The sequence below is a fragment of the Salvelinus namaycush genome, chromosome 23 (genome assembly GCF_016432855.1).
Source record: "Salvelinus namaycush isolate Seneca chromosome 23, SaNama_1.0, whole genome shotgun sequence".
In the NCBI taxonomy this organism is placed as follows: Eukaryota; Metazoa; Chordata; class Actinopteri; order Salmoniformes; family Salmonidae; genus Salvelinus; species Salvelinus namaycush.
In genome coordinates this window covers 40,292,835-40,311,495 of record NC_052329.1, presented here as the reverse complement: position 1 = coordinate 40,311,495, position 18,661 = coordinate 40,292,835, and the positions used below count along the sequence as shown (strand labels likewise).

The 18,661-nt window shown below is 43.8% G+C and overlaps 1 protein-coding gene across 1 annotated transcript in view; it reads left to right on the top strand.

Moving 5' to 3' along the window:
* The window catches only part of LOC120018684 (rho guanine nucleotide exchange factor 12-like), a 36,588-nt gene extending 34,613 nt beyond the window's left edge, over positions 1–1,975 (top strand). Inside the window, exons 40-41 of the mRNA XM_038961885.1 lie at positions 819–894; positions 1,030–1,975. Of these exons, the coding sequence (XP_038817813.1) occupies positions 819–894; positions 1,030–1,040 (87 nt within the window). The 3' untranslated portion in view covers positions 1,041–1,975. The remainder of the gene's footprint in view (positions 1–818; positions 895–1,029) is intronic.
* The last annotated feature ends 16,686 nt before the right edge of the window (positions 1,976–18,661 follow it).

Sequence of the window (18,661 nt, the reverse complement as noted above, 5' to 3'; positions counted from 1 at the left end):
AGATATGAAAAACAAAATATGAAACATTGACGTTTGGCACTACTGCTATTAGCCGTTGAAACGCATTGAATAACAGATTCACTACATGGAACAACAGATGGTGGCAAAACAATCTAAATTAGGTTTGTTGTAAAGTTTCTGTCCTATATCTGAGACTTATAAGAAAGATCAGGAAACTATTTAAATGTTGTTGTTTTACATGTTATTTATCCCCTTATTTTACACACTAAACTATCTCCATATATACTTCCATGATTTTTCTTTTACTGGTACCGTGGCCCTTCAGACAAGTCTTGTGAGGCTTGTGGGCGTCCTAGAGCAAAACGGAGGACACCATCGAGTCTCAGATGTCCACAGAGGGGTCATAGTGTGTAGCCCAAATTGTTTGGACACTACACACAGAAGTTGGTAGAATAGGCTGTACCGACTTCAGACGAGTCTTGTGGGCGTCCTAGAGCATCTCACTTTTCAATAGAGTGGTCATAATACTTTTGTAGGCCAAACTGTTTGGACGCTGGAGACGTTTTTGTGAGAACGATTTTCGGGATGTCTCATGGTCTGACAAACACCTCTAGCTCTGCCACCTTTCACCGCAGATGCGCAAGGGCGATATCGGCGGATACGGTTGATTGAGATGCAGCCCGTGTCTCTAGTTTAAACAGACAGATTTTGATGGAGATTTGTGTATTATGTTATTATGTCCGCGGGACAGTGAAATTGTAGGATAAGGGTTAATTAGTAACGTTGATTGTACATTTTACGTTCATGCGTATCAAATCTGATTGCGGACTGTTCCCTGCTTGTCTGTTTTCTATCAGGAGGTAGAGGCCAAGTATCACAGTCTACTACGCCAGAGGCCGGCCAGGTCATCGACAGACACGGACATCAACAAAGGTAACATGGCTCTAGTCTTAGTGATTTCAGTGTCTGTGTTTATTAGAAAACCCATGAGCATCTGAGGTGTGACAGCTGAGTTATTGTTTAAGGTCTGACTGCCCTGGCCCTTTCTGTTATTATCTTGTTTCCTAGATAAAAGATAGTTGTGGAACTTCAACCCCTTCCCCTCCCAGGCCCCTGCGTCAGGCCGTAAGGGAGACGGTGAAGATGGAAGGGTTGATTTCTTGCCTCCCTGCTGTCTCATTGACCTGGATGTCCTCTTAGCTTGTCCACTCAACTGCTGAGTACCCTCTTCCTCCTCCCACCATGGTTCTCCCCGAGAGACTGAGCATGAGCGAGAGACAGTTGGAGGAAGGGGGGTGTCTCTGGATTTCTCCTCCCGCCCTCTCCGTCAGCACAAGGCAATCAGGGATGAGGGACTGTCCCAAATCCAGCCCCCCCACCCCCGCGTGTCCCCACTCCAATTGCTGTGGGTCGCCCTGTGCCTCCCCTCCCATTTCTCTCTACTCCTAGTCATCCCTGCAAGAAAGAGAACTATACCAAAATGTACAAAGCCGTGTGTGTAGGATATATATTAAACACACAAAAAGAAGCGACAAGTGAAAGGAACATTTTAAGATAATGTATTATGTTTTTTGTTTTTTTATCCCATGATCTATTTATTTTTCTCTCTTGTGTTTTCCCATGTTGCTTGCTTGTTTTTCCGTGGGCCATTTCGACCTCCTTTTAGGCTGCTCCACCCATGTCGGTGGGCACACGATCCTATCCTTAACGAACACAGGAATAATACGAGTGGGCATAGAGTTGCACTTTGTGTGGAGCCCCCATAGGATGGTGTTTAAGCAGCATGGCAATGTCAGGGGCTCTGTCCTGATCATCAGTGCATTTTTACAACTGGCTAAAACTCGTCCCTCCTACTTCTGTTGGTAATCATGTCCGGTTTCCCTCCCTGTGCCGCCCATGCTACTGCTGATGTGCCAGTGATCTGACAATTCTAGCTGATAATGTCATAAAGTTCAAACAGAAACTATCAAGTTGGAAGATTATGCATAACTTGAATAAAAAATGCCATGACACATTTCTAAACCTAAACACGGTTTATTCCTTTAGTCCTGTTTTCTTTGCTTAGGGTTTTTCCCAATGTGGCTTTGTGGTCAGAAATGGGGATAGACTTGAAATGTTCTCACGTTCCCTTACTTCTAACCCTGTAGATATATCACTAAAACTATTTGATAAACAAGGAGACAAGATGGGACAGAAAGAAACACCAAGTTACTTGGACTGCAGGACGTACTGCCCTGTGGCTGTGGGTGTTTTTTCAGCACCATTTTCCATCAGAGGGAGGTAACAATTGGAGGACAATGGAGTTAGCCTACTCATGAAATGTAGCCATCAAATCAAGTTTATTTTATATAGCCCTTCGTACATCAGCTAATATCTCGAAGTGCTGTACAGAAACCCAGCCTAAAACCCCAAACAGCTAGCAATGCAGGTGTAGAAGCACGGTGGCTAGGAAAAACTCCCTAGAAAGGCCAAAACCTAGGAAGAAACCTAGAGAGGAACCAGGCTATGAGGGGTGGCCAGTCCTCTTCTGGCTGTGCCGGGTGGAGATTATAACAGAACATGGCCAAGATGTTCAAAATGTTCATAAATGACAAGCATGGTCAAATAATAATCAGGAATAAATGTCAGTTGGCTTTTCATAGCCGATCATTAAGAGTTGAAAACAGCAGGTCTGGGACAGGTAGGGGTTCCATAACCGCAGTCAGAACAGTTGAAACTGGAACAGCAGCAAGGCCAGGTGGACTGGGGACAGCAAGGAGTCATCATGCCCGGTAGTCCTGACGTATGGTCCTAGGGCTCAGGTCCTCCGAGAGAGAGAAAGAAAGAGAGAAGGAGAGAATTAGAGAGAGCCAAGATGTTCAAAATGTTCATAAATGACAAGCATGGTCAAATAATAATCAGGAATAAATGTGTTGGCTTTTCATAGCCGATCGTTAAGAGTTGAAAACAGCAGGTCTGGGACAGGTAGGGGTTCCATAACCGCAGACAGAACAGTTGAAACTGGAACAGCAGCAAGGCCAGGTGGACTGGGGACAGCATCACAGTTAGTGTACAGCCTTTTTCACTACAGTTTTGCTCAATACTGACCAATCAGGTAGGTAGGTGAACAAATTAGTGCAGCCTATGAGTTTGACCATGCAGGAACATGTTGCTAAGCTTTTGTTAGGTAACTAAATTCGGTTATCCCATACACAGTAGTTTTCTATTTCTCAGATTTCAACTCAACTTTTTTTTTTTTTGGTACTATTACATGGAATGGATTCAGCAATACCATGACTTAATTAATCAATAACAAGGCAATTAGGTTGTCCTTTTCCTCCTATATGAAGATGCAGTCACTTGACAAACGCCAATAGGGGGCAGGCTTTTACCATCTACCAGATAGACATAAGGAGGACCCACCCTGAAACCTGCAGTGACATCAGTTTTCTCTGTCTGAAACGAGGTGTTTTTTTGCTGTTAGATGTCTATCATTATATGATTCAGCTCAAAGTATCAAATTACATTTTTTTCTTCAGGCATCTGTCTGAAAGCTAAGTACTTGTCTGAAAGGTTGATAGCTAAATATACCTGAGAGAAAATGCCATTGTACCCTGTTACTGCAAAGCAATGTAATGTCTGAAGAACTAAATCTGCTTTGGAATTTGATTTATGTAGTTAAAGGGTTTTGGGTTAAATCTAGACTACTTGACAGTGTGTGCACATTACTTGATGCTTTTTACATCTCTTGCTGGAGAGGACAGACAGAAGCCTCTACAGAGGGTTAAGCTCTAATTAATTATCGTTTGAGTGACACATCTCCTGCCTCTGCCTATCCTCCTGAAGACATCCTGCACTGAAATGGAGACCAAGAAGAGAGGGGTGGTAATTGATTGTCACACTTTCCACGTGCACCTGTCAATTACCGAATTGAAGTTCTAGACAGAGGCGTGCTCTGTCACATCTCAGTTTGAGCTACCGACAAGCCCATCGCTTTTCTCATTCTGCCAATGTATAAGATGTATCCCTTGTGCCAAATGTATAAGATGGAAATAGGATCTATGACTCTGATCTATGAGTAAAGGTGTGTTGTCTTCGAGTGACTGTTTCTTCTAGCCAATAATATACAATTGTATTGTCTATGTAATTTCCATGCACCACCTTTGCTGCGTCTGTTATTTTACAAAGAGTGGAAAAGTTTCCTGCGAGGTGTATTACAAGGAGATTTGTGTCTCCTTGAGTCTCATCTTGACAATATCAGGAATTTTTCTGTTACTTGACGCTCAATGTCACCGAGAAGGGTTGCCTGTTTGTGGCATGCAGGTAATCGTGGCGCTTTAAGTGTGGCTTGATTATAAGATAAGGATGTTTGGCGATATGACTCACTTGACAGGAGACGTGTGTGTGTGTGTGTGCGCGTTTCCACCAGGAGTGAAGCAATTTTCACTTAGGTAACTGTGAATATTATAGATTCGTACATACCCACAGAATAGACACATGCAAGTATGAACAAGTTCCACCAAGGCTGTGTGTTTTAAAAGCATTGCTTCTGACCCTGATGTGACATTGACATTCAGTCACTCATGGTCACTTGACAATTACAACGCTCAATCTACTGCATACATGCAGCAGTCAGCCACTGAGAACTTGTCCTAAAGAATGTACCACGGCTTTTAGCCTATAAACAATCAAATGTTTTTGTATTATTAGAATGACTTGACTCTGGTGGAGCAGTGCTCATCAGGGACAGTCTTTCCAACAATATTTAGTAACCATCCACAAGAGAAAGAAAGCTTCTCGTAGAATTGATTGCTGACAAAAATAAAATGTAGATTTTAAATAATTCAGGCATGTAGATGGTCATTAATGGTGCACTGCCTTTGTTTTATGAGCTGTAGGTCTTTTTTTTAAGTGTTTGCCTTTGTTTCTTTGTACATTTCCTTATGTGTTCAGGCACCCCACATCCTATTCACTGTTAAACATGTTCACATTTTGGTAACACTACTTGCCTCTAGGTAAAGTGGAAACTCTTAGAGACTTACCCAGAAAGGGCAAAATGGCGGACGGAAGACAGGGTGGTGCGGCAGGTGCCGCTTCTCATTCGAATGCTGTAATTTTATCTAAACCATCAGGTGTACGCCGACCCCAGCTAAGTAACTCATGCAAAGAGTTAAAGCGCAATTATGTGTTTTATCTCCAGTACTCTGCCATGATTGTCAGTTATGTAGCTGCTCTACTGATAATCTCAGTGCGTCCTTGCTGGGATGACACAATCAGTCTACTACCGGAGAATATTAACACCAAACACATTGGTTCACCGTTCCACGGGAGCGGACAGTACACAGCATACCATAATGTTCTGAATAATGGCCAAGTCTACCTCGCTCCTTATTCTACTGAACCGCTTAGGCGCAACAAACACAAGTCCAACATTTATCGGAAACTGTTAAACTACCTGTTCACTACCCTCCTGCTCTCCGGGGATGTGCAACTCAATCCTGGGCCCAACATCACCGAGCCAGCGATACGCACCGGAGTGGAAAGCGGTGGATGGCCTCGTCCACTGATCGTCGCCGCTGTGGAAGTGGGTGAGTGCTATGCTCCTATGGTTTCTCTCGACTCACCCGGCTCCAGGATAGATTTTGACTCTTCAAACATACCAAAGTCGCTATATGCGATCCCTGACTCTGCTTCTGGTACGCAAGCTGTTTTAATTAGTTCCCCGCATCCAGTGCAGGCGGGAGGGATTGTTAATTGCGCTACCGAACTGCCCCTAATCAAAACGAAACAAAACGGCCTAAACCCAGCAGTCAGAAAACACAGAAAATGTAACTTTTTTCAATGTGTCAATCACTCTCGAGTCATCTGGGACCCACGAGCTAAGCCCAAGGGACTACTAGGGGGGCACTTGAACATTCGTAGTGTCATTCCAAAAAGTGATCAAATTCAACATCTACTCACAGACTCCAACCTTGACTTTCTCTGCCTCTCAGAGACATGGCTCCATAAAAACTCTCCATCTGCTGCTTTGATTGTGCCTGGCTACAATGTTTTCAGGAGAGACAGGACTGAAGGAAGAGGAGGGGGTGTGATGATTTACATTAAAGAACATATCCGATGTAAACAAATTGAGTGGTCATGTGATAATGAACTAGAATGTATTGGCCTGAACATTACACTGTCTCCCCAAATGTCTTTTACCCTCATTGGAATGTATAGGCCACCTTCCACCAAAAGTGTGTTTTTTGATCAGTTTAATAACATGCTTAGGGAATGTGATTTTGGGAAAGAGGTCATCTTAATGGGAGATTTTAACATTAATTATGAAGACAAGTGTTGTAGGAAAACCCTCAAACGGATCACTAATACCTTTGACCTTACACAGCTAGTTAAAGGGCCAACCAGGGTGACTTGTTGCTCTAAAACACAGATTGATTTGGTGTTCAGTAATAAACCAGAGAGAGTGACTAAATCATTCAATATGGTTACTGGGCTATCTGATCATAATCTGACACTTATAGCCAGAAAGCTGTCTAAGAGCAGGTTTAACCTCTCTACTGTTAGAAAGCCTGATCAACTAAGAATACCTAAGAGTGAATTAAGCTATTTTGAAAACGCAATTAAGGGAATTAACTGGAATGATCTCTTGTCCTATGCAGACGTGGAAGCTGATAGTCAAGTGTTTCTATCCACAATCCAGACTACATTAAATGGTTTCCTAAAGAAAATCAAATCCAAACCTGGCCAAAAGAGCACTCTTCCTTGGCTAAATGGAGAAATCTGGAAATTGATGAAAGAACGAGATTATTATCTAAAAATAGCCCTAAGATCCAAATTAGAGCATGACAGACGTAGGTTTACCATGTTGAGAAATAAGGTGATGAAAGAAATCAGACAGGCCAAGGCAAACTTTTTTATTAACATAATTGGTGAAGCAAAGGGAAATTCTAAACTGATCTGGGAGAATCTAAAAAAGTTAACAGGGAAAGACCATAGTAACACTGCAAAAAGACTAGAAATCATGGTGAATAACAATCTAACACAGGATGCAGTCGAAATAGCAATAGCCTTCAATTCCTACTTTATTGACTCTGTCAGGGTACTGACACAGAACCCCTCCACTGGTTTCTTGGGCTCAGTGCTAGTAAATGATGCTCAACCTGTCTTCATCATAAGGGAGGTTTCTGAGTCAAAGGTGGACAAGGTGATTAGCTCACTAAAGAACTCTAAAGCCTAAGATGTGTTTGGGATGGACTCTACCTTTCTTAAAAACTACAAAGAGTCACTCATTGGCCCCATTACTAAGGTCACCAACACATCTATTGGTCTCGGGGTGTTTCCAAGGGTATGGAAGTCAGCCATAATAACGGCCATCTTTAAATCAGGCGACCCTGCTGACGTGAGTAACTACAGGCCCATTAGTATACTACCTGTGGTGTCAAAGGTTGTTGAAAAGTGTGTAGCAGAACAACTGATTGCCCACCTCAACAACAGCCCCTTCACATTACATTCCATGCAGTTTGGCTTCAGAGCGAAACACTCCACAGAAACGGCCAACTGCTTTCTTCTGGAAAATGTGAAGTCCAAGATGGACAAAGGGGGCGTTGTTGGGGCTGTGTTTCTGGACCTAAGGAAGGCCTTTGATACTGTTAACCATGAGATTCTCATCACAAAATTGTCCAAGTTCAACTTTTCCCCCGATGCCTTGAGATGGATGAAATCATACCTTGAAGGCAGAACTCAGTGTGTCAGAGTGAGCAATGAGCTGTCGCCCACTCTTAGCTATGATGTGGGCGTGCCCCAAGGGTCAATACTGGGGCCCCTCCTGTTCAGCCTGTACATTAATGATCTGCCTTCTGTCTGTACTGGGTCTGAAGTTCAAATGTATGCAGATGATACAGTGATATATGTGCATGCAAAGAGCAAACAACAAGCTGCACAAGAACTCACTACTGTAATGGTCCAGGTTACAAAGTGGCTCAGTGACTCGTGTTTGCATCTCAATGTGAAAAAAACTGTTTGCATGTTCTTCACAAAGAGGGCAACAGATGCTACTGAGCCAGATGTCTATGTGTCAGGGGAGAAGCTCCAGGTGGTATCTGATTTTAAGTACCTTGGCATCATACTTGATTCCAACCTCTCTTTTAAAAAGCATGTGAAAAAGGTAATTCAAATAACCAAATTCAACCTAGCTAATTTCCGATTTATACGAAATTGTTTGACTACAGAGGTAGCAAAACTGTACTTCAAATCTATGATACTCCCCCACTTAACATACTGCTTGACTAGTTGGGCCCAAGCTTGCTGTACAACAGTAAGACCTATTCAGTCTGTCTACAAACAGGCTTGATAGGAAGCCCAATAGCCATCATCACTGTCACATCCTCAGAAAGCATGAGCTCCTGAGTTGGGAAAATCTTGTGCAATACACCGATGCATGTCTTGTATTCAAGATCCTAAATGGCTTGGCTCCCCCTCCACTCAGTATTTTTGTTAAACAGAAAACCCAAACATATGGCAGCAGATCCACAAGGTCTGCCATGAGAGGTGACTGTGTAGTTCCCCTAAGGAAAAGCACCTTTAGTAAATCTGCTTTTTCTGTGAGAGCTTCCCATGTCTGGAATACACTGCCATCAGACACACATAACTGCACCACATATCACACTTTCACAAAATGCTTGAAGACATGGCTAAAGGTCAATCAGATTTGTGAACATGGTCCCTAGCTGTGTGTTGCCGCTTTCCATGTCTGTTGTCTGTAACTTGTGAGGTGTGGAAACACTTTGTTGCTTTTATGAATTTTGTCTTGCTGCTTTTTGTTCTATGTTACTCTGTCTGTATGCTACGTCTTGCTTGTCCTATGTTGCTATGTCTGTATGCTATGTCTTGTTCTATGTTGCTATTGTCTATATTGTAATTGTTTTTAATAACCTGCCCAGGGACTGCGGTTGAAAATTAGCCGGCTGGCTAAAACCGGCACTTTTACTGAAACGTTGATTAATGTGCACTGTCCCTGTAAAAAAAAAAAAAAAAAAAAAAAACTCAAACTCAAGGTAGAATTCTTTACAACTTTTTTAAAAGCATGTACGAGCCTTTCTAATGTCGTGTAATAAGGTGTGTATAATGTGTTGATGTTTATAAAAATGACTACCTTGTATCTAGATCTAACACCACTGACCTTTAATGTTTACAAAGTGACCAGTAACCGAAAGGTTGCTGCTTCGAATCCCCGAGCCGACTGGGTGAAAATATGTCGAGCAAGGCACTTAACCCTAAATGCTCCTGTAAGTCGCTCTGGATAAGAGCGTCTGCTAAATGAAAAACAAAGGAACTCAATACCCCAAAGATACCAATGTCAGATTGATCACACTGAGGATCAATACGCCCCAAAGATTGATGAGTCTTTCCTCTGCACACTGGACTAATCATACATCAATCAGTCTGTCACTGTTGCCGTGGCAGCTCGGTCAGAGGTATCTCGTCATATCCAAATCTATGTCTCCCCTAACAATGGGATTCGTTGTCCACAGAGTGGAACGGCTGGTGTCGAGCTCCCGCCTATTCCTCTCTAGATTCGTGGATACATCTCGTTGTTTGAATACTTAAAAAAAAAAAATCCATGAGGGGTGTGTTGACGTCAACCGCCTGTATAATGGGGAGTAAGATGCTCTGCTAGCCTCATGAATATGCAAAGATTGTCTCGAATTTCAACAGGGACAACTGATTATTTTTTCCCAAAATTGCCGGGATGTCATGTGCATCACACTTATATCAGTACACTTGTAACAACCTAAGCATTACGAAACTTCTATTAGATCAAATAATCAAAAACATAGCAAATAAATCATGTTCATCTTGACTAAATTCGACACTCATTGCCTTCCATACAACAACGCACCTCTTTAAAAGTAATTAAGGATCTGCTTTGGGGCAGAAATAGGGCTTTGCCTCCCTCTCAGTCCCCTGCGTGGGCGTGGCCCAGTAGATATCAGGTGGCGAATCACCATGCGTTTCCTGTGGGGTGGAGATGACATCAATGTTCTCGTTGACTGGTGAGTGGGAGGGATAATGGTGCTTTCAAGACAACTAGGACCTCGGAGGAAAAAAACAAGGTCAAATCATGACGGCAGTGGTCTTCAGGAAAGTTGGAGCTCTAGAAAGATGCCATTGTTTCCGATATGAAATTCAGAGTTGGATGACCATTCACAAATATTGTTTTTCCGCCAAGTTCCCAGTTGTCTTGAACGCACTGAAGTCGGAAGTCCGAGATCTCTTGAGTTCCGAGTTGTTTTGAACGCTGTATGAGCCCTTAGCTCTAGCTCAATCAGCTTTCCCCACACCCTCGTCTCCTCAGAACACATTGGACAAGAAGATCCAATGTGATGGACCTTGGACCTCCAATAAGGTGGAGGAGGATGCGAGGAGTCGCAGAAAGACAAATTGAGATTGAGCCCTTGTCTTGTTACCACACCACATAGTGATGAACAGTCCAGGCGGATACCTCTTCCAGGGCTGTGGGTAGGCTGTATGCCATGAGGCCCCTAGGTTCAATCTGCTTTGACAGGAAGACTAAAGGAGATCTAGGAGGATATAACCTTCAGGGCCTCCTTTTCAAGTGTGGCTTCTCACGCCACTGAAGCAGTATAGAAATCAATGACTGTTCCCGATGTTGGTGATTACAGTGAACAAGGAGGTGTCGAGGTGCGCACATGCCGGTGTGGGTGCAGTTGTGCAAATGCGTGTGTGTGTGCGTGTGCGCCTGCCTGACTGCATGTATATACAGTATGTATTTGGTTATAAGAAGGAGGCTGTGTCATCAGGCCAGCTCAGCCATGGATACTCTTAGCTTCACACCTTGGCACAACAAGTCAATAATGTATGCGTGTGCGATCGTGTTTGGGGGTATAATTAAGCAGCCGGACATATTGGTGGATTCAGCTTCCTCCGTGAGCGATTTCTGTTGCGTTGTTACACATTGAGTTAAACAGTGTCTTTGGCTGTCTAATCAAATTCTCCCATTCAATTGACTCCTCAGTCATGTGACAGGGGTCAGGAGGACTCCATGGCGGTGCCCTTGGAGTTGGTGATTGATTGGCTGTTTATTAGCTACCACACTCCGAAGGAGGGTAAGAAAACACTTGACTGTGGCCCAGTCAGGTGGACGTGTCCCTGTGTAGAGAAGAGGGCAAGCCTGTTCCCTCTCTCCCACCTCAACGGTTCCGGGGACTTAGCTGTAGATAAAGGAGCTTTAATGCATGTCTAGAATCTCAAGAATTACTGGGGAGACCTGGTCAGGTTATTTATTCTACCTGGAGCGTCTTGTTTCACTTTGCTCTGGTCCAACCGAGCTGTGATCAATACCGGTCAGATGCCTAATGTCAACTTGGTCAAGAATCCATCCAGAGAAAAAAGAGGCCTGGAAAATAACAAAGCCAAAACCTGACTGGAATTTTCAAAAATCACTCTTTTGTTAGCTTGTCTGCATTCTCCGCCCCCCCCCCCCCCCCCCCCCCCCTGCAGGCCAAACGTTAAACTAGTCATTTGGAACATTCAAGAGAATCTCCTGCTGACCGGTTTAGCACATCTGACAGTGTCCTGCTGGCGCCAGAAAAGGCAGCCGATCCAGCGGTGCAAATAATCCTCTGGGCTAAAGTTAGAGGTTATAAAGCTGCCTCGGGCACCGCCACCACCACTTACCTAAAGTTCAACTCTTTGGCTGGGGAGGAAATGATCCCAGTCAAGGGTTGTGATAATCCCACACTTACAGTTACACCATCTCACATGTATCGGGGAGTGAGAAGGCAAGGCCTGTAAGAAAGGGTGGAAGGCCTACAGTGTATGTAGATGCATTAACATTTTCACCCATGCCATGCGCTGGTTTTTGTATTGTTAGGGGTTAAAACATATTAACTATTCTCACACATATCCATATTATATAGGCCTATTCATCTGATTTCCTCTCATTTGTTGTACATTAAGATAGGGCCTAGTGGAGTAGGGAAGCTTTTAGCATGATCTTAGCTAGATTGATTGCAGTGGTCTCTGTGTGTGCTCTCATTGATAAATGCTTGCTTTTAGCTTATTGTTGTTGTTGGACTCTCTCTTATGGACATCCATCCACTGGCTGTACTGGTAGAAGAAGCCTATCACTTCATCTGAATTGCCTTTTGTGCCATTCTAAGTCCCATTCTAAGTCTCTCTCCAGAAACTGCATGTATGAGCAATTGCCAAGCGTATTTCGGTATCAGTCGAACTTAGCACAAATATTGTCCATGAAAATGCTTTCCATATTTTTTTTCATATCACCAGCATGAGATCCATCCCGGTCCTTTTTGAAACATCTTATTTAGGTAGTTGCTGATCTGGAATGGAGGTTTAAATCTCCACCTGTTTGAAAGGATATGCACTGATAGCTCTTCCACTGCCTGCCCGCCAGCAGCCAAGATGCGGTGGTCTGATTGCAAACACTCTCAATGTGAATTCAACCCTCGGGAGAGGGAAAAGGGCCTGTTTACTCCGGTTAACCCCTAATAAAGTCCGGGCCAAGTGATTGACACCTCCTCCAAAGGACTTATGGTGGAAATGAAGAAACAAGTGGAGGGTGGAGAGATTGAATTACCTAATCTCTCAGAGGTTTGTGTCAGTAATAAGAGGGTCACAGAACCAGTTCTCCTGTGGTGTTTTAATGATGGAGCTCACCGCAGCCCGTCTGTGTTCAGGGTTCAAGAGGGATTGCAGGTACAATAACTTGATCTTGCAGGTACAATAACTTGATCCTAACCCATAGCCAATTTGTGAACTTCTGACTCACTCATGTCAGTTTTGTTACCACAGATAAGCTTGAGAAATAACATAAAAGTTGCACCATAAAGTGTCTTGGCATAACACTGACTTCCCCTCCCTTCCTCCTCCCACCCTCTCTTGTTGGTAAATTTGAGAGCAGGCAGATCCCCAATGCAGTGAAGGTAATTCAAACCCAGACGGCTTACTCCACCTAATGGTGTAATTGTTTTAAGCATTGTCACATATCATTTGCATCTCGATGGCGGGGCTGCGATAATAACATCCAAAACACTTTCTTTCTTTCCCTCCTCGCTGGAGGAGAGCCATTAGCCAGCTGTCTGTCTGTAGGAGGACAGGAATCTATACTGTTAGTTGATGCAAATGGAATGCCACCACAGCAGCAGTGCCTTGGGACTCTGGAGACAACACATCCGGTCCATCCTTATACCTTGCTACCCAGGCCCAGGCTCCAGTACACAGAGAGAAGGCAAGTGAGGTATTAAACCACTGGGTGACTGTATGCTTTCAGGTGAAGCCCCGAGCCTCATTCTTCCTGTGGCAGTGTGCTCTCTGATTGGTGCAGAGGGGGCGAGAGCATCACCCAAGGGTGGAATTTGTGCTAAGGAGGTTCTGATTGGTTGCTCGGTTACTCGTAAAGCAGGCTCCGGGTGTTTGAATGGAGAGCCCGGTTATTATGCGGGTTCCATGGGTCATGGTGGTCATTGGGCTACGCGTGTGCACTGGAGTCTACACTGACACATTGACTACGCTCTGATGCGTACAGTATGTTCAACTCAGTCAGAATCCCCAGGTGGTGTAATCAAGTGTTTTAAATCAGCAGTGGGTTAACTGCCTTGTTCACGGGCAGAACGACAGATTTTTACTTTGTCAGCTCGGGGATTCGATCCAGCAACCTTTCGCTTACTGGTCCAACGTTCTAACCACTAGGTTACCTACCGCCCCGTTTTAGCTTGTAAGTTTTTTTTTCTTTCTCGGTAGTTCTTTTAAAGCCTTTTAGGTGACAAGGTATCGGGCAGCTTTGTCACAAGGTGCATGCTGATCTTTAGAGGAATGACAAATAATATGCAGAGTTATGTATTTCTAGGTTCATTACGGGATTGTACTGTTTTTAGTCCTTCAGAGCAGAAACACAGGGCGATGAAGAAAAGCCCCTTGCTCGTCTAGACACAAAAAACAAAGGTTCAGCAGCAAACCCACTATTTGATATTCATAAACTCACTGCATCACCCTGATTATATCAAATGGTTTCAGATTCTGCAATCGAGTGTTGTGTAGTTCAGAGAGGCGTTGACACTAACAAGGGTACACGATGTCATGGATGCTTGTCCATTTCACAGTTAGTTGAATTGTCAATAGAATATGCTCTGAATGCAAAGGAGCCACATTGCTGACAACACATGTTCTGATATTCGCTCGTAAATTTTACCCCAATGCACCTTTCCCTTGCCAGCACTTTCAATCAATACGTCAATGCGGACGCACCGGCTTCAGCATTAATGTGTCATCCATTATGAGTTGGTTCACGCTCTCTTGTTCACATCACATCATTCCGAGGTGATGGCGCCTCCCGACTATGGTCTTTCCCTGCAATTTCACGTCAGCAATCTTCTATTCACATCCCTACCCACACACCTCTGCCTGCCTTTCTCTCTCACTCTCGATTTCAGACCCTGTCTGTATTACATTCCAATGTGTAAATTCCCATAGATAACATACCATTTCAAATCTCAGTCTATGAAATAACACATATGGAATCATGTAGTAACCAAGAAAGTGTTAAACAAATCAAAATATATTTAATATTTGAGATTCTTCAAATAGCCACCCTTTGCCTTGATGACAGCTTTGCACACACTTGGCATTCTCTCAACCAGCTTCACCTGAAATGCTTTTCCAGCTGTCTTGAAGGAGTTCCCACATATGCTGAGCACTTGTTGGCTGCTTTTCCTTCACTCTGCGGTCCAACTCATCCCAAACCATCTCAATTTGGTTGAGGTCGGGGGATTGTGGAGGCCAGGTCATCTGATGCAGCACTCCATCACTCTCCTTCTTGGTCAAATAGCCCTTACACAGCCTGGAGGTGTCTTGGGTCATTGTCTTGTTGAAAAACAAATGATAGTCCCACTAAACCCAAACCAGATGGGATGCATATCGCTGCAGAATGCTGTGGTAGCCATGTGGTTAAGTGTGCCTTGAATTCTAAATAAATCACAGACAGTGTCACCAGCAAAGTATCCCCAAACCATAACACTTCCTCCTCCATGCTTTACGGTGGGAAATACACATGAGAAGACACTTCGGTTGGAACAAAAAATCTCCAAATTGGACTCCAGTCTCTTCTTCTTATTGGTGTCTTTTAGTAATGGTTTCTTTGCAGTAATTTGACCATGAAAGCCTGATTCACACAGTCTCTGAACAGTTGATGTTTAGATGTGTCTGTTACTTGAACTCTGTGAAGCATTTATCTGGGGTGCAATTTCTAAGGCTGCTAATTCTAATGAACTTATCCTCTGCAGCAGTGGTAACTCTGGGTCTTCCATTCCTGTGGCGGTTCTCATGAGAGCTAGTTTCATCATAGCGCCAGATGGTTTTTGCGACTGCACATGAAGAAACTTTAAAAGTTCTTGAAGTGTTGTGTATTGACTGACCTTCATGTCTTGAAGTAATGATGGACTGTTGTTTCACTTTGCTTATTTGAGCTGTTCTTGCCATAATATGGACTTGGGCATTTACCAAATAGGGCTATCTTCTGTATACCCCCTTACCTTGTCACTACAAAATTGATTGGCTCAAACGCATTAAGAAGAAAATAAATTCCACAAATAAACTTTTAACAAGGCACACCTGTTAATTGAAATGCATTCCAGCTGATTATCCCATGAAGCTGGTTGAGAGAATGCCGAGAGTGTGCAAAGTTGTCATCAAGGCAAAGGGTGGCTACTTTGAAATATATTTTGATTTGTTTAACACTTTTTTTGGTTACTACACGATTCCATATGTGTCATTTCATAGTTTTGATGTCTTCACTATTATTCTACAATGTAGAAAGTAGTAAAAATAAAGAAAAACCCTTGAATGAGTAGGTGTGTCCAAACTTTTGACTGGTACTGTAGGTATTCCTCTTGTCCAGGTGGGTTAGGGCAGTGTGAAGTGCAATGGCGATTGCGTCGTCCGTGGATTTGTTGGGGCAGTATGCAAATTGGAGTGGGTCAAGTGTGTCGGGTATGGTGAAGATGATATGGTTCTTGATTTTCAAAGCACTTCATGATGACAGAAGTGAGTGCTAAGGGGCGATAGTCATTTAGCTCAGTTACCTTAGCTTGCTTGGGTACAGGAATAATGGCGGACATCTTGAAGCAAGTGGGGACAACAGACTGGGATAGAGAGATGGAATATGTCCGCAAACACTCCTGACAGCTGGTCTGCACGTCTGGGCCAGCAACCTTGCAAGGATTAACACGCTTGAATGTAATCCTCACGTCGGCCACAGAGATCGGGAGCACACAGTCCTCGTGAGTGGCGGGGGTCCACGTTGGCGGCTCTGTGTTATTTTCCTCAAAGGTGTTTAGCTTGTCCAGGAGTGTGGCATCTGTGTCTGCGACATGTCTGGCTTTCCCCAATCCGTGATTGTCTGGAGTCCCTGCCACATGCATCTCGTGTCTGAGCCGTTGATTTGTGACTTCACTTTGTCCCTGTACTGTCGTTTTGCCTCTGATTGCCTTACGGAGGTCGTAGTTGGTCTGTTTGAATATATCCAGTTCAAGTTCTAATCGTTACAGTAGGAACAGCATCCTCTCTGCACTTCCTGATGAAACCAGTCACAGAGCCAGTGTATACGTCAATATTATTCCCAGAGGCGTGATATTCCCAGATATTATTTTCCAGTCTGCGTGATTAAAACAGTCTTGAAGCATAGATTCCGATTGGTCAGACCAATGTTGAACATTCCTTACCACAGGTGCTTCCTGCTTAAGTTTCTGCCTAAAGGGGGGGAGGAGCAGGATGGATGATTTGCTGAAGGGAGGGCAGAGGAGGGCCTTGTTGCCGTCCCGGAAGGTGGAGTAACAATGATCAAGCATGTTCTCTGCGCGTGTAGCACAGGAGGCTTGTTGATAGAATTTCGGGAGCATTTTCCTCAGATTTCCTTTATTAAAGCCCCCAGCTGCAATAAATGCGGCCTCAGGATATGTGGTTTCTAGTTTGCACAAAGTAGTTCCTTGAGAGCCATTGTGGTGTCGGCTTGGGAGCGAATATACATGGCAATGACAATAACCGAGGAAAATCCTCTCGGGATGTAATGCCGTCTGCATTTGATGGTGAGGTATTCCAGATCGAGTTGAGCTTCTGTACGTTACCACAGTCACAACATGAGTTGTTAATCATGAGAAATACCCCTCCACCTCTGTTTTCCCCAGAGAGTTCTTTCTTCTTATCTGCATGATGCACGGAGAACCCCGCTGGGTGTATGGACTGGGACAATATATCTGTACAGAGACATGATTCCTTAAAACAGAGTATGTTACAGTCGCTTATGTCACTCTGAAAGAAGTTCCTCGCCCGAAGCTCATCTACTTTATTGTCCAGGGACTGAACGTTAGCGAGTAATATACTCTGAAGCAGTGGATGGTTTGCTCGCCGCCTGAGTCTGACTAGAACCTCACTTCTACTCCGGCGTTGACGTTTTGGTGTAACACCCGGGATGAATGGGGCTGCCTCGGTAAGTCCAAACAAAGGATCCACGTCAGCGAAGTTGAATTTCTGGTGATTGACCGCCGTTCTAATGTCGAAAATGTATTTTCGTCTGTAGGTAAAAATACTAGAAAGGTTCTGAGCAAATAATGTAATAAATAACACACACACACAAACAAATGTACTGAAAAGATGGCTAGAAGCTATAAACAGGGCGACCTTGTCTTGTTTAAATTTGCCCTGCTAACTTTACTAGCAAATAGCTAGCTAGCTACCGGAGAGCAGTTTTCTTCGCCAGAATGGCTAGCCAATGCTAGTGATCATGTGGTGGATTTTGAGTTGAAGAACACCTTTCATTGCCCAAATCAGATTCACACTTCTGGGATAAAGCTGCATCGATCATGTAATGGACGACGGTCAGCATATTCAAACTGTGCAACACAACAAGAAGGTGAGGAAAAACAGTGATACTGCACTTTTCAGCATGTAAGAATTCGCTTTTAGGCGGCACGTTGCTTCGTCCCGCGACGAGCCATTGCGGGATGAAGCAAGGGGGCACAATGAGAGGGAAAGTTCCCCTATCAAGGGTAACTACAAGAAACTTGCAGAGGTAATTGCTCGTTACAATGCTTTACTTGCTGAGCATATGGACGTTTCTACTGACTTCTCTGGGATGTTGAAATCAATTCAGAAGGATTTGATAGCTTCCATCGCATCATCCATTAAAAGTGAGATTAAATTTTTTCGCATTGGCAAATGGATGAAACCACAGACATCTGCTGTCGCTCGCAGTTGTTAGTTATCGTCAGATATGTGGATCAGGGCTTTATTCAGGAACCTTTCTTGGGCTACTTTGATGTGTTAAGTAGTCTGTGTTTGACTTTGTGAGTTCTGAGATGTCTGAGTTTATTAACTTCATGGAGAAGCGTGTTGCCCAAACCTATGATGGCGCTGCTGTAATGGAATGTATCTGCTATTTGTATTTACAGCTATGTCCCCTCCTGTTCACTGATTAAGAGGGGATGACCACTCCACTACCAGTCTAAACAACCTCTCCCTTAATGTGAACAAGACAAAGGAGCTGATCATGGACTACAGGAAAAGGAACGGAGCTGTAGTGGAGCGGGTTGAGAGTTTCAAGTTCCTTGGTGTCCACATCACCAACAAACTATCATAGTCCAAACACACCAAGACAGTCGTGAAGAGGGCACGACAAAACCTTTTCCCC